Source organism: Heloderma suspectum, chromosome 6, assembly GCF_057233095.1.
Source record: "Heloderma suspectum isolate Gila_16-S chromosome 6, 16-S_ref, whole genome shotgun sequence".
Classification (NCBI taxonomy): Eukaryota; Metazoa; Chordata; class Lepidosauria; order Squamata; family Helodermatidae; genus Heloderma; species Heloderma suspectum.
The window spans coordinates 127,315,868-127,341,028 of NC_139463.1; the positions used below are offsets into that span (position 1 = coordinate 127,315,868).

General features: G+C 51.0%; 2 protein-coding genes across 15 annotated transcripts; one reads left to right on the forward strand and one right to left on the reverse strand.

Moving 5' to 3' along the window:
* Positions 1-496: 496 nt before the first annotated feature.
* On the forward strand, positions 497-12,355 carry EIF5A (eukaryotic translation initiation factor 5A). 4 transcript variants are annotated; one of them, XM_084806727.1, is made up of 6 exons: positions 497-638; positions 5,966-6,155; positions 9,454-9,558; positions 10,291-10,422; positions 10,907-10,980; positions 11,144-12,349. In XM_084806727.1, the coding sequence occupies exons 2-5, from the start codon at positions 5,991-5,993 to the stop codon at positions 10,967-10,969; spliced, it is 465 nt and encodes a 154-aa protein (XP_084662853.1). In that variant the 5' UTR covers positions 497-638; positions 5,966-5,990; the 3' UTR covers positions 10,970-10,980; positions 11,144-12,349. The 4 variants fall into 4 exon arrangements, with proteins under 4 accessions (XP_084662853.1, XP_084662854.1, XP_084662852.1 ...); XM_084806728.1 differs by having other exon boundaries at positions 5,969-6,155; XM_084806726.1 differs by lacking the exon at positions 497-638 and adding an exon at positions 714-775 and having other exon boundaries at positions 11,144-12,355.
* On the reverse strand, positions 11,527-25,072 carry GPS2 (G protein pathway suppressor 2). 11 transcript variants are annotated; one of them, XR_014783997.1, is made up of 13 exons: positions 24,845-25,072; positions 23,962-24,015; positions 21,622-21,731; positions 21,411-21,523; positions 20,027-20,106; positions 18,470-18,552; positions 17,185-17,335; positions 16,945-17,031; positions 16,166-16,245; positions 15,351-15,446; positions 14,961-15,044; positions 14,787-14,874; positions 12,762-14,001 (listed from the first exon to the last, which is right to left on the reverse strand). XR_014783997.1 is itself a non-coding variant. In XM_084806713.1 (12 exons), the coding sequence occupies exons 1-12, from the start codon at positions 24,936-24,938 to the stop codon at positions 13,918-13,920; spliced, it is 1,116 nt and encodes a 371-aa protein (XP_084662839.1). In that variant the 5' UTR covers positions 24,939-25,072; the 3' UTR covers positions 11,527-13,917. The 11 variants fall into 11 exon arrangements, 8 of the variants coding, with proteins under 8 accessions (XP_084662839.1, XP_084662838.1, XP_084662840.1 ...); XM_084806713.1 differs by lacking the exon at positions 14,787-14,874 and having other exon boundaries at positions 11,527-14,001; XM_084806712.1 differs by lacking the exons at positions 14,787-14,874; positions 23,962-24,015 and adding an exon at positions 24,248-24,413 and having other exon boundaries at positions 11,527-14,001.
* Between the last annotated feature and the right edge of the window lie 89 nt (positions 25,073-25,161).

Genomic DNA, 25,161 nt, shown 5'->3' on the forward strand with positions numbered 1-25,161 from the left:
ACCACTCGGCCAAGATGGCCGGCGAGGACCGCGTGGGTGTCCGAAGGAGGAAAAAGGTTTGTCCGTGCCGCTCTGTACCGCCCCGTGCGCACACTCTATAGTCTGGGACTAGGTGCGCATGCGCCTTTTGTGAAGACGTGTGCGACAGGGAAGGAAGGTTCATTGAGACGGCCGACGCAACTAAAACGAGGCCCGCAGGGCGACTGGCGCATGCGCATTGGGAAACCAATGGCCGCCTGAGGGAGGAGGAGGAGGAGGAGGAGGCAAAAGAACGCAGTACTGTGCGCGTGCGCGCTGCATAGGTATAGGTAGCCCCATGTGACGACGCAGGATGTTTCCTAGTTGGTTTCTCCCTCCGCCCCCGCTTGTGCACATGCGCACTGAAAAGATCCCGCGAGGAGTCACTCTGGCGAGCATGCGCGTTTTCGTGCCCCGCCCCTCGGCGACCAACGCGCACGCTCGGAGCCGGCTGGGCTGCTGCGTCACCGGGCTCGGCGCAGGCGCAGTAGGGCGCTGGAGGAAGCGGCGGCACCTCCTCCTCCTCCCCTCCCATTGCGGCCGCCTGGCTTTGGGTTGGGTTTCCTCGCAGTGCGCGTGCGGCGAAAGGGAAAGAGCGAGCGCGCGCGAGAGGAGGAGAGGCGAGGAGAGGAGAGGAGAGGAGAGGAGGGGAGGACGGGGGGAAGGGCGAGAGGAGGCGATAAGTGCGCGTGCGCACTGCGGGCTGGGTTGCAGCAGCGGCGGCGGCGGCGGCGGCGGCGGTTGAGCTCGCGGGCGGGTGAGTGAGGCTGCGCGCGCGCGCGTGCGGGCGGCCGGGCCCGGAGCGAGGCCGCGTGGCTTTCCCTCCCCCTCCGCGCCTCGCGGGAGGAGGGCCGCCCCGCCCCGGCGCCGCGGGGACGGGCGGCAGGCGGCGGCGGCTGCTGGTGCCGCCACCGCCGCCGCCTTTCGCGTGGCGGGGGCGAGGAGGAGCAGAGGCCGCGGCGGCCGCCTGCGCCGGGGCAGGCGCCTTCTCGGCCGACTCACTGGGGCGGGCGGGCCGCCTCACGCCGGGGGCTCCGCACGGCCGAGGCCTGGCTCGACCGGAGGGGTCCGCCGGTCTGGCAAGCGGGGCGGCGCTGTGGGGAGGGCGCTGGTCGCTGAGGGCGGGGCGTGTCGGGCGTTTTCTCCCTCCCTCGAAGCAGGCTGTTCCTGAGGGGCCCTGGCCCTTCTGGGGGGCTTTAAGGGTGGGGGGGCTGCGGTGTGGGGAGGGGGCTGCTCGTTGCTGAGGCCTGGTTTTCTTACGGGAAAGGGGGGCTTGTAATGCTGGGGGCCGGTTTCTGTGGGGCCTGAGCAAGGAGGAGCGTACGGTTTGCAGGCCCCTTGATTTGGGGGCTGCGCGGCGGGGGGAGAGATTTCTGGGCTCGCACCAGAAGAAAGGGGGGAAGGGACACGTTCCTCTGGGAGCGAGGATAGGGGCATCTGGGGTTGGGGGAGGCTCTTAAATGGGGGGAGGCGATTTGGAGGTGCCCGCTAGACGCAAAGGCCAGTGGCCTGTGCGTGGAGGGGGCGGGGAACTGCCTTTTGGCACTGCTGGGGTTTTAAATCGGGGTGGCTGTTTGGAAACATTTGAGGGGGAAGTGGGAATCAAGGGAGGTTCATTGGTCTTGAGAAGGATTTTTCTTCTGGGCTGGGGAGGCTACCCTATGCAGGGGCGGGGGGGTCTTGTTATTGAGATTCTCCTGTGTTGAGAGAGCTGGCTGTGGTAGGGCTGCTACAAGGAAGATTGGGTAGCTTTCCCCTGTACGGTAATGGAAGAGTCAGCATTTGGGGATAGGCTAGGGGAAATGTGGAACGGAGGGGCGGGTGGCGGCGGCGGTAGCAGCTTGCCCTGATCTGAACTTGAGAAGAAAGTAGAAAGCGGGTGTGGTGTGGGGAGAGCGGCAGTTGGGGTATGCCTCTTGAAATGCTGCTCTGGGTGTGGGGGATATTCTGATACTAACAGTGGGTAAGGTATGTGGTGTTAAAAGGGGTTAGGGCAGCCTTTCCCAACCCGGTGCTTTCCAGATGTTTTGGGCTTCAACTCCCATTAGTCTTAGCTACCTATGCTGGCTTGGGCTGATGGGAGTTGAAGCCCAAAACATCTGGAGAGCCCCAGGTAGGGGAAGGCTGAGTTACAGTGAGGAGTTTTTGTCATGACTGAAAGCTGTGGTTGCCTTTTGAGGAGGGAGGTGTGAGTGAAAGCAGAACTCCTGGTGCCCCCTTGTTTATGGCTCTGAAGTGGGGAAGGGAGCACAGCAGGAATTGCTGAAGAGCTAGGGGGGCCTTTGAGAAGGAAGTTTGGGGTTTTCCAGTATGAAACATGGGATAAACATAGCATGCCTAGAAGTTGGGGCTGTTGGGTGGGGTTATTTCTCTATATAACTGGGGAGTGGGGTGGAAGGGTGATTAGAGGCGAGAGCTTAAAATGGCTCCTAAATGGTTACCCAAGGCACATAGAAAGGTTACTTAAGCATGTAACTACTGCATAGTAACCACCTCTGAGTGCCATGAACTGCTGTTTTCGTAGTTGCTGTTGCAGTGGTTTAATTGTTGGATAGAGTAGATGAAATCCACCCCTTTCCACCACATGAGACAAAGTGGTAGTGGTAGGTGTGCAGTATGGTCCAGATTGATCCATGCACTTGTGTATATGTTGGTGGGGTGTCTCTCTTCACTCTGAGCGGTGCAGGTTAGTTTCCCAGAACTCAGGCAGGTTTCTGCTTGACTTTGAGTAAAAGGCTTGCAAGAAAGCAAGCCTCCCCCCCAAAAAAAAAAAAAAAAAAAACATAGGTAAAGTTGTCTGGAATGCAGGTGTAGTGAGTTTAACTATAGTGGGTATGGAGAATTCTAAGTCCCCAGTTTGTTTCTTGCTCCCATGCAAAGAGAGAAACAAGGTGAATTGAGGCTGAGGATGCCTTCCTCAATAGCAGCAATATCTGCGGTTCCTTCCCTCCACTCCTCTCCTGATGTAGGAGGATCCCATTCAACAATAGTCCTTCCTTTCCCCTCTGTGTATGGCCTCTGGTCCAGGGCAGGATGACAGTGGGTGGTGGCCAGGCTTTCATTGCATAACAGAGACCCTGGGCTGGGCGTGAACCGGCTGGTGCTTGAATGACTAGCTGAGAGAGGATGTTCCTAAAGCATGTTGTGTTGCCGCTGAATCAACTTGTTAGGATTGGGGCCCATGTGGGAAGAATTACTAGGAGTTCAGGGTGGTATTTGAGTATACGGAGAATGGGAAGATACAGTAACTAGGGGAGCCACACTTTCCTAGGGGTATTTTTCACACAGTGCCTAAGATGGTTCTGCGAGGGCTTTGGAAGTGGGTGAGGATGCAGAGTCACCACTCTGCAATGCAAAAGAGGGGTCTCTTCCACCCAAATATTGTTGAGTCCTCCCCTTTCCCTCAGCCACGTGGTTGTGGCTGGTTCTCTGCAGCGGCAGCTTAGCTGAATCATGCTTGGTGTTGGCAGGAAAAGAGGGAGTCTCTCTCCAAACATGTGGCATAGAGGGCTGTCGCTTGCTCGCGAAGTGGGTTAAAACTTCCTGCCTTCCTCTGCCGCTCCCTCCCCCTTTCCACTGTTCCTCAGCTGCGGACAAAATCGGAAGCACATGGTGGAGGTGTTCCAGGGTACTCGGTGGCGATATGGCTGCCGTTGCCGTCTGTCATTTTGCATGAGCTATTACAGTTAACAGTTGTTGTAATCAATTATCGGAGCGTACTGCAGGTTAGAAGGCGCTTTTGGAGGCGGCAGCAGCAGTGTTCTGAGACTAAAACAAGCTCAGTAGACCTCTGGAGAGGGTAAATGAACCGACTCTCTCCTCCTGGCTTGGAGTGGCAGGCAGGGGCCATGTAGTACCGAGCAGCGGAGGCGTCTCGTGTCTCCGCTTTGTCTTAACGCTAGGGTGGGCCTGGAGCACCTCCTCAGGAATCCAATCTAGTTTTTCCAGCTCTGATGTAAGATGGGAAGGGTTCTGGACAACTTGGGAGCCATGTGCTGCCTGCACAAGGTGAGGCGAGGCTTGGCCTTTGTCAGTGATGTCGCAGCCCACTGAGAAACATTCCCAGAGTGCAAGTCAAATCAGTTGAAAGAGTCAGTGTGTCTGTGCATCTTATTCATTACTTTCTGAAGTACAGGTACTAAATAATTTTCCCTCAGGGGGGTTGAACGTGTGACATGATTCTGTTGGGGTGCTAATGGTAGCTACCAAGTTACTCTTGGAGTACATACTCAAGACCTTTTAAGCCTGATAGAGGGTTGTGTGCTTGACGAATCTTATTATCAATTTAAATGCTCAGAACTCGGGTTTATCTGTTTTTAAATGGTAGGCAAGTTCCAAAGTAGCAGACTCCTTTCTCATCACATTCTTTGGGGTATAAGGTCTCATTAGTTACATCAGGTTTTGAATATTTTTTCTTTATAGGATGAAAACAGAAATGGGGTTTTTATCAAATCTTCTTTCTCCCCCTGCCCAAAGCACAATTGCCTTACAATGCAAGATTTTATATTCTAGATTTTGGGACAAAATATAGGGGGGAAATTCTGCTGTAGTTAGCAAGTGTCAAGTCTCAGAGGGTGCTCACTTGCATTTAAACACTTGAGACATTCAGGTTCGTTGCTTTATATCCCCTGCCTTTGCCACCTTCAACTCTTGGGAAATTGTTCATGATGTAGCTTGTGCACTGAACACAAACGAGGGCACAGGGACCCCATGGAGCAGAGTGGATTGCTGAAATATCAGGCTGGTGGGTTCTTAGCCACTTGGGCTAGTGACTGCACAGATGAGGGGCAGAAAGCTTAGAGCCAGGCTAGCAAAGGGCTGCAGGCCAGGGGGAGGGGGTAGTAACATCCATGGAGGTGGTGGTGTCTGTGGGGAACCTGGGTTGTGGGAGTGAATCATTGTGAGGCACTTAAGCCATTGTTATGGATGAGAATTCACTCAGTTGTGAGCAATATTAGGTGGGAAATCAATTTTCCAGGAGCAGGTATTAGATGCTTAGGTGCCAGTCTTGCACAACGATCAAAATATTACAAGTCAGTTCAACTGCTGCCATGGCATTTTCTTTCTCTTGGGTTTAAATTGCAGGCCAAGCTGGGGGCTTAGTGAAGTTCCAACTCCCTGTGCAGAGCCAGAGTGCTGGCTTTCTGGGCTCTCCTGCCCTGTTGCCCACACTTCCTTGCTTTTCATGTTGAAGCATGTTGGGCATATGTATCTACCTAGTGCTGCATGCAGGTATTCTCTTCTCCCCCACGCCCGCTTACGCATGGAGCTTTCAATGCTCTGGGTCCAAAAGAGTAGTTAAAAATGAGTTTGCTGGTCTAATGAAATTAATTGGCTGTTGCAGTGTGGCTGGCACAAGTGCTTCACACAATGCTTAATTAAACTGTGGAATTCACAGTTTATTTTATTGTGTGCTCTTTGGTTTTAATTTTTGTGGACCGCCCAGAGAGCTTTGGCTATTGGGTGGTATAGAAATGAAATTTTTTTAGAAAAATCATTGCCACAAGGTATTTTGATGGCCACTAGCACAGACAGCTCTTAAAAGCTCCACCATGGAAGAAAGTCTTCATGCATAAGCCTTCTTTGCTCCATGCTGCTTAGCTTCCTCCCTTCCTGCATCTGAGGCTTCAGGCATGGTGGCAGTGGGCACTGTCCACAGCCAGAGGGCATGGAAATTTGATTTTATTTGTTTTAAAGAAAGATGAGGTTGTCGGGATGCTGTATACTGCGTCAGATACCAAATTCTGTACATGCACAGCGTGATCGTGTAAAATGCACAGTCCTCCTACATGTCTCCTATTAACCAGTGTTTGTCCTACTGTTGCCTTGTTCTCAACTAAAGATAAGAAATCAGGGAAGCCGACCTAGTTCAGCAGCACTGGAGCACGCCTCCTGCCAAGGAGATGCAAGCCAACGAGTGCTGAGGCATCTTTTTTCTCTTTCCCAGCAGTTTCCATAACATCTGATCCACCATGGCTGATGACCTAGACTTTGAGACCGGTGATGCCGGGGCCTCCGCCACCTTCCCCATGCAGTGCTCTGCTCTCCGCAAGAACGGCTTTGTGGTGCTCAAAGGGCGGCCCTGCAAGATCGTGGAGATGTCCACCTCCAAGACCGGCAAGCACGGTCACGCCAAAGTAAGTGCAAGGGGCGGCTGGGTTGGGCCAGTTTGCCTTGGCCCGTTGTGACGGCGTCTGGGTGTGCGTGAATTTGCATGTTCAGTGCTCCAGCAGAGGAAGGGGTGTCTGTGTGGGATTCTTATCCTTATTGATCTCCAGCACACCTCAACCTGTGCGCTTTACCTTCTGTGTCATGCATCTGGTGAAATGGACAATTACCGAGGGGCACTCACATACTCAGTTTGTTGGTTTGGAAGGTGGGGATGGGGGAGGGAAACTTTGCCTCCTGTGCACGAGCCAGTGTTTTGACTGCTGGTCCACGCTACCTCCTCTGTGGGGGGAAATGGAGTCCTTTGTGAGTAAGAAGACCCCAGCCAACAGACTGGTTACTTCAGTTCAGTGGCTGAGATTCAGTGCCTCATCTCTCCCACACGTTATGGCTCTTATCCTCTTATGGCTGCAGTGATGGTAGAGGCCAAAATGGGCAGGATTCCACCCAGAAGTCCTGTTCTCTTTTCCCGTAGCATATAGCCCTTCCTTGCTGTAATCATACGCTTTTATTTCTGTTCCACAGAACTGTAGCCAAAATGGCACCACCCACGCACATGAAAGAGGTATCAGTAGACTTTGGGTGCCCCACGAGGTTTGGAGATGTCCAACTATATTTAGGGGGGGGAAGCATAAAGGAGGACCCCCCCAGAGCCCCATGATTAAACACCTCATAAATACATTTCCCTAGGCTACAATAATAATGCTATAAATAAAATCACAATACAAATCAACAATGTAACACTTATAAACTTGCCAACACACACAAAATACAGTATTAGGGATAGGAAGTAAAATCATATTGCAGGGACCAGGATGATAAAACACGCGCTAAAATATGGCGTCTGTTCATTTGGACAATGGCAAAAATACTGACTTGGGGTGGGGGAAACCCCTGATAACCATGTGGGGGGAGGAATTTGAATGGACTGGCTGGAAAGGGAGGTGGGAGAAAGAGCTATATAGATATAAAAAGTGTAGAATGAACTCACTTTGTTTCCTTGTTTACACTGAGAAGCTATTTTTTAAATCTCCCCAGTTACAGAACTCAGAGCTGCTTATAGACTTGAATGGAGAAATGTGACTTCTTTTGGGGGCAAGTGTGCCCACCCCACCCTCAAAAATCCAAAATGGAGGGTACCCAAAATGGCCTAATGAGGGCTGACCATGCTTGGTGGGCTTGCAATGCTGACTCTTGGGAAAGGGGAAAAGAGGAAAACTCTGGGGATGGAGGTGCAGTGGAGTGGAGCCATTGGAACCCTGAACAGAAGCACTCCATGCTAGAACATTTTCTTGCAGGCCTACTTGTGCCGATGCAGTTTGCAATACAAAATGCCTCAGTCTAAGGCACACGATGGGAGGTTTCTTTGGAGTCCTTTCCTGTCCCCATCCCTCATCTCTTACGTTGATGTTCTTTTCCACAAGCCATTGCTGCTTCCTCCAGTCTGTGGCCTCTTCTGTACCTTTCAGCCACTTGACCTCCGGAGCATGCTGCCATTTAGCTTCTCTATCTCCTGGGATCTCTACCCAGCCCATAGCCTGTTCTGTCCTTCAGGGCCTGTATGAGAGACACTGCAAAAGACCTTTGGCAGTTTTGTTCTCTTAGCAGTGGGGGTAGGGGGTTCCTCATGAACATTCTGAGCCATCACAGCCCTTCAGCCAGTTGGTGTTGGAGACTTACCTATGAAAAACAGGAAGGCAACAAATGCTGGGGAAGAAGGGATGGGGAGGTGTCCAGATGCACAAAAATGTATTTTATGCAGCCCTATGGAATACATAAGTAAACAGCATACATTGATTTGAATTGAATTCCTCTTTAAGGTCATTCTTAGCCACAACCAAACAAAGAGCATGAGTTTGGAGACTGAGTTGCCTTGTCCCTGAAGAATTCAGTTTGGAATGCTTTGGGCTCAACAACAATTGCTGTGAATCTGGAAGTCATCTCCCTTTCCTACCAAAAGCAAAAGTGTGGTCCAGTGTAGATGTTCAGTGTTTTAAACTTTCTGCGAAGTGGGTGTGTATGGTAAGCAGTGGGGGTCCCTGTCTTGCAGAGGAATAGAATTTGGTACTTTAGTCCCCCCCCCCCCCAAACCTCCTGGCCCCACTGTCAAAATAAGAGTGTTAGTGGCTTCTGAAATGTGTGTGGCCATGTTAATGCAAGAGTTGTATTGACGTAACAGAACCTTATTACAAACCCATCACTTAGGTAAATAGTGCTTACAAGCTACTTACTGCTATACAGAAATTAGACACAAGAATCTGGCCCTTTTCAAAAGCTGTCTGTTTTGGAGGCCCTCTTTCCCCCATGACTTATTCTAAGAACAGCCAAGGGACCCTCTTTATGCTTTATTCTGCCATCAGTGTGCTGTTCTATCGCCCATCTGTAGAGATGCATTTTGGCGGCTAGTGGGCACTTAAGGCCACAAGGCCTCTTTCTGTGGCTGGCTTCTTAATGGTAGGGCTAATTAGGGTATTGTGACCTTTCTTTAAAGTATGACATGTGATCTTTGAAGTGGATAACCAGAGAACTAGAGGGCAATTGAGAAGGGAAGGCACAAGGTGGTTACTGTGTTGGACTGGGAGCCCAGAGATCTGGGTTCTAGTCCCCACTCAGCCATGGAAGCTCACTGGGTGACTTTGGGCCAGTCACAGACTCTCAGCCCAACCTACCTCACAGGGTTGTTGTGAGGATAAAATGGAGAGGAGGAGGATCATGTAAGCCGCCTTGGGTTCCTTGCAACAGGAAAAAACGGCTGGATATAAATGCAATAAATAAATAAATGTTGTGGAAAGATATTCAAAGCCTAGGAGGAAACAAAGGAAAAAGAGGAAGGTGAGAACGAGCTGAGGGAGCTGGCAGTTTGGCAAGGAGATGGGTGCGCGAGGCACAAAGAGCACAAGGCAAGAGGAGGCAGATAAGGCGGCGCAGGGGCATGTCAGGAGTGTGGTCTGGTTGAGGGGAGCGAAAGCAAGTTGGGGTCAGGGGTGAAGAGAAGCGTGCCTCTCAGTTCCATGCTTGTTCCTGGATGCAAACTGCCTACGGGGAGGGGATGTCTGCCCACCACAGAGACGATTCTTTCTCTTGAGAAAGGGGTTGAGTGGGCCAGGAAGCCTCCTCATAGAACAAGGTCCAGGGGCAGGGAGGGAATTCCTTGGATGTGCTTTTCCTTCTGCCTTCCCTTGCAGGAGCACCAAATGCTTTCAGTGCATGTGTTTATATATACATGGAGCTACAGTTAATGCCTCCCCCCCTTCCCCCCCATCTTAGGTGCATCTTGTTGGCATAGACATCTTCACTGGGAAAAAATATGAAGATATCTGCCCTTCTACCCACAATATGGATGTGCCCAACATTAAGAGAAATGACTTCCAGGTAGGTGGATGGGGTCAGGGGCTCTTGCCTTTTTCGGAGGAAGGAGCCCCGAGAGGCAGGGCTGGCAGTCTAGCTCATGAGGTTGTGTGGGGAAGTGGACTCACTTTAGCTTGTGCGCAACAGCAGCCGTGGCTGATGGGGCTTCCAAAGAGGTTAGAGGGCTAGTGGCACTCCTCCCTTCAGGCAGCTAGAACTCTTCAGAGTTGGATGCCAAGGATGGCGGTTGGCAAACCAGACAGGGTGGCATCCTTCCAGCAGCATCTCCTCAGCCAGTCTCTCTCCACCTGCTTCTGTCCTGGGCCACTCCACAGCATTTGCATGGGCTTCGCACTTGTGCTGGATGTACCCCAAAGACTGCAGTGTTCTTTGACTAGCAGTTCTTTTGTGTCAAATCGGGGTGATACAAACTTGCGGTAGCTTGAAAAAGTGTGGCATGCCAAGGCAGTCAAAGGAGCAGCTGCTACGCCTTTGTCTGCCTCTGGACAGAGCAAAGAGGGAAAGTAGCTGGTGTGAACTATACCAAAGGGCTACATCTACTGCCCTTTGAAAGGGGTGCGGAGGCAGCCCAAATTGGAAACAATTGCCAGGAACTTTGATAAGGTTAAGCGCCATGCGTGTTCTGCTCTGCGGAATTCCCAGCTGGCACAAGGCAGTAAGTAGCCATCAGGTGGGGTGGAGGCAGTTGGACTGCTCCACAGTCATGGTTCTCCTCCCTCCACATGTTTTTTTCAGCTTATTGGGATCCAGGATGGGTACCTTTCCCTGCTACAGGACAGCGGGGAAGTCCGGGAGGATCTGCGCCTTCCTGAGGGAGACCTGGGCAAGGAGATCGAACAGAAATACGACTGCGGTGAAGAAATCCTGGTAGGAGGCATATTCTGGCCAGCCCTCGACACTGGGAGGAGAGACCTGCTTGCCTTTCTGCATCTCCCTCAAACTGCATATGTGCATTGCGTGCACGCCACATTTCTATCCAGAAATATCAGTGGTGGCCAACAGTCACTAAAGCGCAAATTAAGAACAAGACAAAAATTAACACAATACGAATACCACATGACAAAACCAGTCAGCAGCAGAAACATCCATTTCCACATGCCCCCAAATTCTGCTGCACCTTTGCTATCTGGTACAAAACAGGCAGTGGTAAACCTCCTGAGGAGGGCACCCAAAGTCTGAAGTGCACGGCGGAGAAGGCCTCGTCTGATGTGGGGATATGGAGGAGGGCTTCAGGTGTCTGAGCACATGGGAGGTGATCCTGAAAGTCTCCTGGCTCCTGGACCTTTGTGGGGGGTTCAGAGACGAGGCCTGACACTCCGAATTGAAAGACTGTGACGGCTTCTCTCCTCAGATCACCGTACTGTCTGCAATGACTGAGGAAGCTGCTGTTGCTATCAAGGCCATGGCTAAATAAAGGAACCACAGGTGAGTCCCCCAAGTCGGGCTGGTGGGAGATGGATGCCCTCAAGTTTGGGATCACGGAAAACAAGCACGGCTTGAGAGGTGCTGTGTGAGGTGGGCCAGGCTGCCCTGGTGCCTTCAAAGCAGAGCTAACTCCCAACTGTTTCCCTTCCTCTCCTTGTTTTAGGGCGGCAGCAGCTCCAACTTGTTATGAACCAGAGAGGATAGCAAACTGCAGACTGTCAGATTTGGCTCCAAACCACCCAAATCTTTTTTTTTCTCTTCCCCTACCTTTAAAAAAGCAAAAACTTCCCACCCCACCCTTTTGAATTAAACGAAAGAAAAGAACCTTTTTATTTTGTGGTCTTTTTAAAGAAAAAAGCTGGATGCTGATGTATTCCTTTATTATTATTTTCTTGTTTGGCCCCTCCCCCTGGCTCTCCAGTCCCCTCCCTTTCTCGGGTGCTAGTAACACTACAGCTGTTTTCTGGCAAGAGAAGTTGAGAATTTGCACTTAAAGGAAAATATTTAAACTGCTAGAAGGTGGAAAAACATTGCAAAAGACTCGTGTTAATTTTTTTTAGTTTTAATGCTTCTATTAAGAGGTGGTGGTTTTGTGGGGTGGGGGGACCTGCCCCATTTCAGGAACAACAAACTGAGCAAAATACTGTTGCGAATTGAGAAGTCGCACTCTTAACCCTATCAAATGTGTTTGTTCTTATGAGCGTTTCTGTTGAGGGTTGGCAGGAGGGGAGGCATGGCTTTTTTCACTGTTGGATGCTTCCTCCCTCCCCCCCATTGGTGGTTGCAGCAATTCGGTTAATTCTATTGGGCAGCATCCTTTCTTGCGCTTGGAGGTTATCCATTAAATGTGTTTCTTTTGGGGATCACCGCTCTGGTTGCTGAGCTTGCTTAAACCCCCTTCTTAATCCCTTCTAGAGCACATGAACGCCCCCCCCCCCCAATCTGGAAGTGTGGGGGGAAGGTCCCTGCCAGGCATGGAGCATAGCGCCACTCTTCAAAGTGGGAGCAAAATCGCTCATGGCTGTCTGGCAAAAACATACTTTGCCCTTGTGCTGCCTAGGCTCTGGCCCTTGTCAATCATGTTCGATCCCCCCCAGTGCTGCAGCTGCCTCTGAGCCCCTCACCCTTGGAGCTAGCAACTCTGGCACGTCTCCCTTCCCCAGCCCTTCATACTGGGCAGCTGTATCCCCACCCAAGAGCTGTTCAAGGTAGGGATCTTCTGGGGTAACAAACTAGCACCCCAATTGTTTCCTTGGTTCATATTTACTCTCCTCTGCTGTTCACTGGTCAGCGCTGTGGCCTCCCCTCCCCTCCCCTGTTAATCCAACACATTTGTTAATCAACCTCAATAAAAACAAGTTTAATATGAAAACCTGTCTCTAGTTGTCTCATTTATGAGGGGCAGGGAATTCATTTTTCAGTTCCATTTCAGACTCCTGAAAGTCTGCTGGGGTAGTTAAGCAGCTGCTACTGTGGGCAGGCGGAGGGAGTCATGTCAGCAGAGGCACCACCTTGTCAGTGGTGGGGGTGCCATTGATGGGTGGGCTACCCCCTTTTATAGGCAGGACCAGCCTATATCACTTTTCACCCTGGGAAGCTAATTTCAAGTTGAAATACCTGAGTGGAATTGTGTTGTGCTAATAGGGTAAAGAAAAATGCCTTTTCTGCATTAGCTATTGCCATGCAAATCCATAAGTGTTTTTTAAGACACCATACCTATTTTCCGTCAGGACACATGAAGTTCCCTTCCCAGGCTAAATGGAGTTCATAGAGTTCTGTTCAGGAAACTACTTGGAGCACTTTATTAATGAAAACCTGGATTTGTTGGCTTCCTGAAGCTGAAAAAGCAACTGTTCTGGCCATGGTTGAGAACCGGGTTCAAATCTTTGCCACAAGTCTGCTGTTCACAAGAAGAACCAGATGAGGGGATGGCAGGGTAGTTGAGTTGCAGTGGTGGTCTCTGTAGTAGAGTTCACAAGATGCATTTAATCAAATGCACAAAGTGGTGGTAGGGACTACTCGTCCCTATGGTCAACTTTACTGACAACTGCCCAACTTCTTTGCAGAATTTTTTTCCAGGTCCAAGGGTCTAGGACTTCATCCCCCCTCCCCCTTTGTGGAACCTAGGCCAGTACCATGTCCCAACCAAGGCTCTCCAAAATAGGATCAAGAGTGAGGCTGACCCTTGAACACAAAATGTGAGCTTTAGGGGAGCATCTATGCAACGTGAGCCTATCAAAAGTAAAGGTTATTGCTGCCAAAAAATTTTTTTATAGCACCACCATTAAAACAATGGATCAACTTGCATGAAGTGTATACTCGCTGTTTCAGGGTGACCTAATTGTCTATTTACTTGAACTAAGCTAGGGCAGGCAAAGAAAAAAAATCCTCCAGAGGGGGGTGAGGGAGTTGTCAACATGAAGGAACTTTGAACCCTCTACTACAGGTAAGGTCCAACTCGGCAAACATTTAAGCCAGCTTCTCCCATCCATTGTATGAATGGCTGATTGTCTCTGTGCATTTTCTACAGGTAGCAGATATCCCCCCCACTGCCCCCTGGGTCTAGCCTAAGGAGCAAAAACATGAATGAAATGTGCAAATGTTGGTTCAGTTTGCATAAACTTAAATGTACAGTGCAGGAACAAACCTAGGTGGTGCCTTGCCCTTCTCTTCTGCAGTGTGCCCTGCACGGCTTCCTTTGGCCAAATCCTGGCTTCTGTCATGATGCCAAGTTGCTGAGGACACACGCACACACAATGCTAACCCTACTCAAAATGAATTATGCAAAGTATATTTGGAGTGCAATCTGCTTTCACAAAATTCATAGTATTTCAGCAAGAAGCAGGAAGAAGGAATAAAGCTACGCAGTCATCAAGTACAGTTTGTCTTGGTTCACGCTGGGAATGAGGTGGCTGAAGCGACGCTGGGGCAGGGTGCTCACTTGTGGTAGAAACGCTGCCCCTGTGGGTGCTGTATGAAGGGGTGCCGTGGTGCTGGCTGGGGAGAGGCCTGGAAACCAGACTGCAAGAGAGAGAGTTTAAGGGAAGGAACATTATGAATTCCTTTTGTTCACAGTGAAAAGGCTACCATCATTTTCCACAGCAGGCCCAAGGGCAGGGGGGGACACCGCGCCTCTGCATGGATTCCTGGTAGCCTCTTGGGCATGGGCAGTGTGCCAGCGTTGACCTATATAAAGCTCTCCCTATGCAAGAAGTCACCTCCTCCGCGGCCGATCAAGTGTGCCTTCATGACTTTATCATCTGTGTGCTAAATCCAGCCGGGAAGGAATTCTTGGTGTCTGCCTGTGGAACTCCTTTCCCCTGGAGCCTGGCCAGAACAACCAGTAATGGAAGCCTTTTCCTTGTTCATATATGCTGGTTTTAATGGACACCATTCAAGCCGATAGCAGATGAGGCCATGCCAGGCTTTGTTACTTGTTTTAATGGACACTTTTATTTTTCATAAAATGAAGGAAGCCCACCTGCCCCGCACTGCTTACTTTTCAGCAGGCACCCATGACCTGTCTTTTCTAGGGGGCATACGCTTGTTAAAGGTGAGGCTTGTTAAAGGTTTTGCTTTTTGCCTCTCTGGTGGGGTTTTTATAGTTCTAACTTTCAATTTTTGCTGAATTGTTTTCATTCTGGTGTCTTTGTTTACTGTTTTTAATAGGCAGAATAAAAACATCCTGAAAACAGAAAAAAGTTACTCTCCCAATGCAAGGAGTCAGAAACAGACATAAGAATTCTATTCCCTCTCTCCCATTTGGGGATAAATTTCTAAAGACAGGTGTGGAGGCTCAAGTTCACCTTTTGAGTTCAAGGACCCGCTCCAGAACCTCCTGGCTGCAGAGAGGCAGGCTGTAGTTGCTCACTAGTGAGGAAAGTCACTCTGCACCTGCTTAGAGGAACTATCATTACAGGTCCAGGCTCACCCCTGGTTTAGATTAAGCACTGTTCCCATCCACCCAGCGAGAGGCTTACCGTGTGGGGCTGTTGTGGGGCAGTTCCATGGGAGAAGCTGCCAGGAGAAGCGGGCCGTGCTGGGTGGGTATAGGCCAAACTGGGCTGTAGTGGAGGGGAGAGAGAGAGAGATGAACTCCCCCCCCCCACAAAAAAAGGAAGAAGCAGGAGATTCCAGGGGCCAAAGGTGGAACAGGAAGAGACAGGCCACTGCAAGAGTCACTTGAGCAACTGTGTTGAGGCTTCTTTGCTGCAGTACTATGAGCAAGACTAAAGCAGACTCATGCCCCATTCACAGCAGGGCAGCAACTAAAAGCTGGAGGAGGCACAACCAGTGCTGTTTGGGCAGGGTACAGAGGAGCCAGGGAGGGAGAAAAGCAGACAGACTGAGCCTTTGAACTCTGGCCTTACCTTGGCCGCCGTCTGCATCTGAACAGGGATCTGGGGAGCCTGCAGAAGCCCCTGGTTGGGATGTAGGGCCTGTGGGTGCATTGGACGGAGGGTTGACTGGGGAGGCAAGAACAAGAGAGCTGCTGCATCAGTCCACGTCTCTTCTTCTCAGGGTGCCCTGGCTACTTCTGGGTCGAGCCCTGGCTGCCGAAAATGTCTCCAAACACAAGCACAGGCTCAAAATGAGGCCCCTACGGCAGCCTTCCCCAACCTGCTGCCTTCCAGATGTGCTGGACTACAAGACCCACCCTCCTCAGCCAGCACTGCCAATGGACTGCCCTACATAGTAGTTATTGTTGAGCCACTGTGCAGAGCCACTCCTCGCTCTCTGTCCCCAAAGACCCTCTTCCCAAGTGAACCTAATGCACGCAAGCAGATAATCTACCATGCCCTGTGTTTCTTCCACTGTCAGAAGTATGGTGGGTAGTTACATAGGACAGGGCCTTTTTAGTGGCAGCACCTGGACTGTACAGCTCCCTTCCTAGAGAGGCTCACTTTGCCTGTTAGCCTTTAGATGGCAGGCTAAAACTGCTGAGTTCCAGGAGGCTTTAGGGAGGCCCACTGAGTAACACATGCATCAGGCACTAAATTTTGAGAGCTATTCATTGCTTGGGTTTTGCAGTTTGTTGGTTCTCTTCCAGCTGCTCAGTTTGTAGTTCATTTACTGATGATACTGATTTTTAAAAATTGTGCTGCAAGCCATCTTGTGAGCCTTGTGGGTCAAAAGGCAAAGTATAAATATTTTAAATACACAAATGCTCTAGATGCAAACTCACCGAATCAGTAAATCCTGACTGCTGGTTCGCGTGCTCCAGCTGTTTTTGTAGAGGGATGGTGGTGCTTGGAGGGATAAAACCTAAAAAGACAGAAGAGAGGTTCAAAGGGAAGAGAATAAACTGGAGCAAACAAAAACAAGCATGCAAGAAAAGTGTGGCAGCGCTGTTCATTTTCTTTTTTAGAGGATGTCCAGCTCTCCTGCCATCTCAGGCCAAGCCGCCTCCCTCTTGCTTTGTAATCTCATGTCTCAGATCTGCCTTTGCAGGGGTCTATGCTATGCTGGCTGGGGGCTTATGGGAGTTGCAGTCCAACACATCTGGGGGACAATAGGTTGGGGAAAACTGTTCTAGGGCCATTGGCCATGACAGCTAAATCTCCGCCATGTTCAGCGGCAGGGGTCTCCCAAACACGAGCTCTGGGCAAGCAGCAGAGGGCCGATCCCTTTGTGTCCAGCTTGTGGCTTTCTTGGAGGCATTTGCCTGGCCACTGTCAGTAAAAGGATGCTGAGCTAATGTGGACCTTTGGCTCGATCCAGCGGGGCTCTTCCCATGTCACTGACAAGGTCCTCAAAACATTTTCAGGCTTTTGGCTGTAATCGTGAGGGCTGAAAACCTGGATGGTTTTGTTTCCAGCAAAAGCTGGAAAATCCTCGCATGCTGAATGCCACAAGAGAGATCCACTTTGGCACTGGCAGAAGACAATGTCCAGGTGCCCCTAACCTGTGCTCATTCGCACCAGCATTGCCTGTGACCTTGGGGATGACCTCACATCGACATACCTGGCTGGGCAGTGGGGAAGTGACCATGAATAGTGTAACTGGGCTGTTGCTGCGACAAGTACTGCATGGTTGGGAAAGCAGAAGGACCTGGAAAGAAAAGGGAGATGCAACTCTCTCTCTCCTGCCTGCTCCTCCCCCTCCAATTCACACAGGGGAAGGGGATTTGGCATGGTCCCCTGGCATTTTTGACACAACACCCACTCTCTCACCCCGCAACCCAACCCTGGCCACCATCCTCACCTCTGATCGACTGGCTGCTGGCGTAACTGACGGGCACCGTGTGCTGGCTTTGGCCCACTGCATAGGGGCTGTGCCCAGACTGGCTGCCTTGATACTGCCCATGCTCCGGGGTGCTGGCAGGGAAGGCCTGCTGTGTGGCAAAGTGACGTGCCTGTCAGACAGAAACAGCACCCCGCCAGGCATTACCGTGAGGGCCTTAATGTGCTCTCTGCGTTTCACTCCTCGAAACGCTAGTTTGCCTTTCAGTTGTTCCCCCTTCCAGAAACTGATACTCTCTCAAAGGCAAAGCTTCCCTGTTGGCCATTTCGAAGCCATCTTGAGAGGCAATCTGACAAAACATTCTGAGAGAGGAACGTGACCACCTGTGTGGAGACAAGGCTACTGAAGGACCTGTAGGGTTCATGAAAAGAAACCTGTTTATGTAAGTAAAAAAGATTAAGACAACCAGTTCCTAGAAAAACTTTTTTGTGCCTGTGGGAATGCATTCTTGAATCCTTTCTAGGTCACTGGCACAGCAGCAGGACAATGGCAGCCACTGCCACTGAAGTAAAAGCCAGAGAGAAAATGGATAAGGCTGTCAGAATATCTCTTTGGGTTAGTGTCAGTCATAATAATACTTACAGATCACCTCAGGAGCTAGCGCAGCTTTCCCCAACCTGGTGTCCCCCAGATGCGTTGGACTACAACTCCCAGCATGCCCCAGCCAGTCATGCTGGATGGGGCATGCTGGGGGTTGTACTCCAACGCATCTGGGGGGCACCAGGTTGGGGAAGACTGCGCTAGATGCAGCGACAGACTTGTTCAATTCCACCCAGGGAGTTTTGCAGCAGAGTGGGGATTTGAACCCATCTCTGGCATCCAAACTCAGCCTTCGAGCCATTGCACCGCTCGCACCCAAATATTATGAGTGTTTGAGAGTATTACTGACTTTGCTTCCATCCTTGAGGGAAGAAAGGGGTTGTGTTTTTAAAAAGTGTTTCTAAGGGTTATGAGCTCTGAGCTCAAAATTTTTAAACAGTGTTACGTGGTTTTCAATTTGTAGATATCTGGGTTTCTAGTTTGGATCATCCGAAGCTTTTTCAGTAAGATGGGCTAAAAATCTAAATAAAGCACTTAAATAAAATACCTGGGCTTCAGTTGCTTTAGAAACAATGAAATAATAATAATAATAATAATAATAATAATAATAATAATTATTATTATTATTATTATTATTATTATATTAAAACCAAAGTTTTGATCATGCTCCTCCTAACTTTTCCATCACATGTGGGGGGATACTTACTGTGATCACTGGAGGACCAAACATCTGCTTTGCTCGATCGGCTGATATCAGGGTACCAGCCCTGTTATGGCCCCCAGGGCTCCCTGTGAAGAAAGGGTGGGAATCATATTGAAATCAGTCACCCAACAAACTGCTCAGATGGTGAAGGGGAGAAAACACCTCCCCAAAGAGGTTGAAGACTCAAATCTTTTCTTCCCTTTCCTCTGCCCATACCCCACCAGCAATCCTAAAAGGAGAGGGATCCCAGCTCAGAGATACAGCACCTGCTTTATATACAGAAAGTCCCAAGGTTGAAGCCCTACCATCTCCTATTAAAAGGATCTCATGGAAGCAGGGCTGGGAAAGGACTCTAGCCATGATCTTGAAGAGCTGCCATCACCCAGAGTGGACAAGACTGGACTCGAGGGTCTGATGGTCTGAGTCCGTGTAAGGCAGCATAATATGGGAGAACAAGACTCTCCTTCAAACAATGTGAAAGAACAACTTCATTCTCCATTTCTGCCATGGACAAGATAAAGGGGCTTAAATGGCAACCCCAAAGACTGGAAAAACTTCCTAGCCACAAGAGCAGCGGAGCCCTGGAGTAGGTTTCCTAAGCTAAGGTGGGGACCTGGATGGAGTTTTCATTACTAGAGTTCTTCAGAAACTGGCTGGATAAACATTTGGTTAAATGGACGTGCACAACAAGACATCTAAAGGCCAATTCTGGACTTCTAGTCAAGGGTGCGCACTACTGAAGATAAGAAGGAAGAAAGACAAAGAAAAAAAGTTACCCCACCGTCTCCTACTTTCTTCCCCCTGCCACCCTCATCCAGACGCCTTTACTGGCAGGACGCTGTAAAGCACACTGACCTAGTTCACACATAACAACAGCCCATGATTTAATTAACCAGTGAGTTGTTTCTCTACCCAGAGTTAACCCATGATTCGGCTGCCAGACAATCAAGCAGTTCCTGGATTGTTTGGTTCCTGTCTCCTTCACCCGCTCCTCCCTGTGTTGCACATGCCTTTGCGGCACTGTAATATTGGCATGTAGAGCAGCTGGTTTTTCTGATCACTCTTGCCTGCTGCCTCTGTAATCTGGTGAAACAACCCATGAACAACCCACAGTTCTTGGTTCACACATAGCGACAACCCATAGTTCAAACCACCCAGAATTCACAACCTAAAAACAAACCATGGGTTCTCTTCCTGGGTTGTTCATGGTTAACAACCCATAGTTACCCAATAGTTATGGGTTCACATGTAATGACTCCCCATGATTCAACAACCCATACTACCATAAGCCATGATTTAGAGTTACATGCGAACCCAGCTATTCTCTCTCCCCGATTCTAGGTGGACAACGGAAGAGAAGCAAGAAGAATGTGTGTGTCCTTAAGCACTGGAGTTTCCACAAAGGATTGTTCTACACAGTACAAGGGAAGTAACCATCCTGGGATGTCATCCTCCACCATCTGAAACACACTTGCAGCTTTTGTCCAATTTACCACTGAGATCTCAGTCCAGTCATGAATGAACTCTACTAACCCGAAACCTGCTGCTGAAAAAGCCCACCTTGCATGTTGAGGATGTGGGTCCCTGCATGCACAGCCATGCCCTGCTGGTAAGCTGCTGCCGCCAGAGTCGTCATGTCACTGCAGTAACGAGTAAGGAAAGAGTATGAGTGCTGCAGAACTCAGCAGCCAGAGACAGCCAATAACCTACCCATCGAGTGAGGCACTGGGCCTCTTTCCCTGCCTTGAAGCCCACCACGTTGGAACCATGTCACAAGGTAGTCCTGGGCAAGAACTCTGCCTGTGCGTGCGCACACGCGCAATATAAAAAGACCCAACCAGGTTAGCCTCTCCTCATAGGCAGGGTGCTCCAGCCCTCTGACCATGGTTAGTTGCCATCTTTTGTGCTTTTTACAGCTCTACAGTACCCTATCTTTATTTGGACTACAAATGAGCACAGTAGTGTTAAGTGTGGGTATACCAAAATGGCATTAGGAGATTTGTTTGTTTCCAGTCCCTTTTTGGATCATTACATTTGCCTCATCCATAAGCTTTGGTGAGAGGGGCCTGGCTCAATGGTAGAGCCCCTGCTTTGCACACAGAAGGTCCCAGCTTCAAGTCCCAACATCTCCAGTTAAAAGGATCAGGTAACAGTTGATGGGAGGGAAAAAAAACAAAATGATATCACAGAGCTGGAAAAAGTGCAGAAAAGGGCAACCCAGGCAATCAAGGGGCTGGAGCAACTCCACAGCGAGGAAAAGTTACAACATCTGGGACTGTTTAGCTTAGAGAACAGGATCGTGAGGGGAGGTGTACAAAATGATGCCTGGTGTGGAGGAAGTGGACAGGGAGAGGTTTCTCTCCCATAATACTAGAACTCAATGGGGTGATCCCATGAGGCCGAATGGTGGGAGATTAAAGCAGTCAAACGGAAGGACTCCTTCACATGGTGTAGAGTTCAACTATGGAATTAGCTGCCACAAGATGTAGTGATGGCCACCAACTTGGTTGGCTTTCAAAAAGGATTAGACAAATTCCTGAAGGAGAAGGCTACCAATGGCTACCAGTCCTGATGGCTGTTTGCTGCCTCCAGTATCAGAGGCAGAATGCCAACGTGCACCAGTTGCTGGGGAACATCAGCATGAGGGTGCTCCTCGACGCATGTCCTGCTTACTGGCAGGACAGGAGCGCAACAGAGGCCACACTGGGTCTGAACCAGCAGGGCCTTTCTTCTGTCCTTGAAGACCCCACTTTGCCTCGGATGACTCCAGAGAACCGCTGCTGCCAGTCAGGCCTTTACAATCCTGGCCTAGATGGACCAACAGATTGGTCTGGCTTGAGGCACCTTCCTGTGTTCCCTTCTATGATGCTCCCGAGGCCTAACCCCCATGGGCAATGGCCTCCTGCCATCTCTGCACCCCACCAGCTTCCTTGGTCCCACCAACCTTTGTTCCTTGCGACGCCGTTTCTCTTCCTCATGAAGCACCTTCTTCAGCTGTAGGAAAAGCTGGTGCTTCTCCTCTTGCAGGGCCAGCAGTTTCTCCTGCAGCTTCAGAATCTGAGGGTGGAGAGCACAGGAAAAGGGTGGCAGTCAAGGCTGAGCCTGGGGGGCTCCTGAAATATTGTGGAGGGTGGAATTTTGTCTGTCCTGCATACCTGCTCCTTGGTTTCCTCCAGGGACATGCGCTCCTCCATCTCTTTCTTCCTTCGTCTCTCCTGCTCCTCCCTCATCTTCTGCTCCATCATCTTGTCTACCTCTTCTTCTTCTGCAGGACAGGAACAGTCAAGTCGGGAGAAATTATTTCCCTGTAACTACACACAGAACTTCCAGGGTCTCCAGGGAGGCTCGATGCAGTTCAGGTCAAAACAGCCAAACCCCCCACCTCAAGGGGCAGACTGAAGCATGCAACTGGCCCCAGGTTCAGTCTCCAGTACCCGCCACCCACGACTTCTCTCTAGCCAAGACCGCAGCGGGTTGAGCCCCTGCTTTATGTGCAGAAGGTCCCAGGTTTGATTCCCGGGAACATCTCCAGTTACTGGGCTAAGATGGACAAAGAATCTGACCTGGGATAAAGCAGCTTCCTATATTCATAGATAGGGGACTGGAAGACTCAACATCATGGTGGTCATCTATCCTTATTGTGTCTGTCTGTCTCTCTAACCAGGATCAGCAGATGGGGGTGCAATAGGCGGGGTGGGGGGTTGGCCAATGGGATGCCTGTGGGAAGTGCACACTTTTTGGAGGGAGAGGAAAACCTTCAGGCATCTCTCTGTGTATCTGTATGTGGGGGGAGGGTTGAAGGATGTCACTGTGTTGTTGTGTATGGGATGCCTAATAAATCCAGGGGAATGGGGAGAGAAGAGTTTGTCCAGCCACAGGGACAAAAAAGGGACCATGGTGTGCCCGGTATATCCCACAGCTGATGCCCCCTGGGAGGTCTGTGCCCACGCTTTTGGCAGAGAGATTTCAACACATCAGAGGCCTACTGGAGGTGAATGATACACTGTATTTTTGGGAGGGGGCGGGGGAGAGGTTGCAATTAGTGTTCTCTGGGAGATGAGCTTGAGAAGGGAAGTGACCCTCAATGCCAAGTGGGAATGCCCCCCCTTTCTGATGAATCTGTGGATTTGGGAAGGCTATCAGGTATTTGGAGTCATGTCCGAGTGACCTCAAGATACCTACTAATGTACGAGGCTAGAGGAAGGAGTGCAAGTGTTTGTGCACACATCTCTTAAAAGGATGGCCCCTCGCTGTACAACGTCTGCTCCCTGTAAAAGGGATCGGGAGTTCACCAGGTGGAATTTGTGTGGGGGTCCTCCAAGGCCCTCATCCCAAATAAAATGCCAATTTATTTTAAATATTTCTAGGCCGTCTTTCAAGACAGAAGCCCTTTCAAGGCAGCTTACAATAATAAAATAGACTTATACAATTCCATTAAATCAACACACACAGACACACATAACCAGGGGAAGGCCAGAGTAAACAGGTAGGCTTTCAGAGCCTTCCTGAAAGCCTGCAATGTTGGGGCTGACAGACCCTTGATGGCAAATCATTCCAGAGATGTGGGGCCACTGTGGAAATGGCCCTGTCTTGTGTACTTGCCTACCTAACTGCCTTCAAAGGTGGGTCACTGAGAAGGGCCTCTGTTGCTGTTCTTAAAGTGAGGGCTGGCTGACTGGGGTGAAAGTACCCTTCTAGTAATTTGATCCCAACCCATTTAAGGTCAAAACCGGCCCTTTAAATTGGGCTCGGAAATGCACTGGTAACCAGTGCAGCTGGCACAGTATAGGTGCTACGTGATCTGACTGCCTCTCCCCCACCAACTCTCAGGTGGCTACACGTTTCTGAGCCGACTTCAAAGGCAGCCCCACATACAGTGAATTACAGTAGTCTATCCTGGACGTCACCATGCCATGGATAACGAGGCAAGGTCCACCCTCTCCAGATAGGGGGAGTCTAAGCTGCTAAAATGCACTCCCGGACACCGCAGCCACCTGAGCTTCCCAAGTTAGCACAGAGTCCAAATTCCGCATTTGGTCTTTTAGGGGGAGCGCAACCCCATCTAAGACCACTTGTGAATGTCCATCCAGGGCAGTTGGTTTCCCAACCCACAGAACCTCTGTCTTGTCTGGATTAAGTCTCAGGCTGTTCACCCTCATCTATCCCCCAAACGGCCGCCAGACATTGTTTCAACCACTGAGAGTCAGTGAGCCATAATAACGGATGGGGTGTTGGAATGGACCCAGGCAGGCCAAGGTTCAAGTCTCTACTCAGCCATGAAGGTTGCTGGGTGTCCTGGGGCAATCATTCTCTCTCTCATTCTTCACTTCCCTCCCCTGTGGTTGTGGGAATAGAAAGGGGATGGGGGGGCAGCGCCTGTACAACTACCCCAAAGTCCTTGGAAGAAGGGCAGGAGAGAATATGAAGGTGATAATGAATAAATACTGGGTGTGCAATAAAACATGCAATTAAAAATAAATGGAACAAAGGCAAACCTGTAATTAAAAAAGTAAACAGTGGTACGTGTGCATGTCTGCCATGTATGCTCCCTGTGAGAAATGGGGGGGGGGGGAGAAGAGAGAGACAGAAAAATGCATGCACATTTAAATATAGGGCAACCCCTCAAGCCTGAAAAGATTCTATTAACTTTTATTTATTTGTTACATTTGTATCCAGGCTTTCCCTGGAGGAACTCAAGGGTTTGCACACCTCCTTCTCCCCCGCTTCCTATTTTATCCTCACAACCACCCTGTAAGGTAGGATCAACTAAGAGACACTGACCGAGCCCAGTCCCCTCAGTGAGGCATTCCTGGCTGGGATGGGGGAGGATCTGTTCCTCAGCCTTCATCACCCCCCTTCTGCCTTTCAGGGTCTCGAAGAGGTCCCTGTCCACGAGGGGCTTACGCTGCAAGGCCCAGGAAGCCCTGTTTGGACTGTCCAGCATGGCCTGTGCAGAGAGTTGGAGGGGTGGTGGTGGGAGCCTTGTCGGCTTGGGGGGTCTCCTGCTCCTCCTCATGAGGGGAGCTCCCCTCCTGCTCGCCACAGGAGGGGATCTCCTCCACGCCCTGACGAGGGGGTCTTTGGCCCTCCTTCCGCCGCTAATCGGGGCCCCCCTGCTGCGCAAGGGAGGGGGGCTCCTCCCACAGAGCAGGGGCGCCTCCATCTCCTCCCCTAACGGGGGCGCTTCCCTGCCCTCGCGCTGGGGGCGCTTCGCCTGGTGCAAATGGCGGGGCGCTCCGTGCCGAGGGGCCTCCCTGCCCCCCTTGCGCGGATGGCGGGCTCTCGCCCGTGCCCGGGGGTCCTCGCCCCGCTCCGGCCAGAGGAGCCTCCCGCTCCCCTCGCGAGGGGCTCCGGCCCGCGCCGCGCCCCCGGGCTCACCCTGCCGCTTCCTCTCGCGCTCGACCATGACGTGCCGGTGCAAGGCGCGGGCCATGGCCGAGCTCAGCTTCGGCCGCTCCAGCAGCGCCGGCATCGCTGCCCACCGAGACCGAGAACGAGACCGAGACGGGGGCCGACGGAGGGGGCGCGGCGCCGAGGCCGGAGGTGCCGCCGCGCGGGTCCGGAGCGGAAGCGGAAGCGCCCCGGCCCGACGCCGCCGCGGGGCCCGCCCCTCCGCTTCCGCTTCCGGGTCGGGCGCCGCACGCTGCCCCGCCCCGCGGGCAGGGGGACCCAGGCGTCCGGGGGCTCGTCCCCCC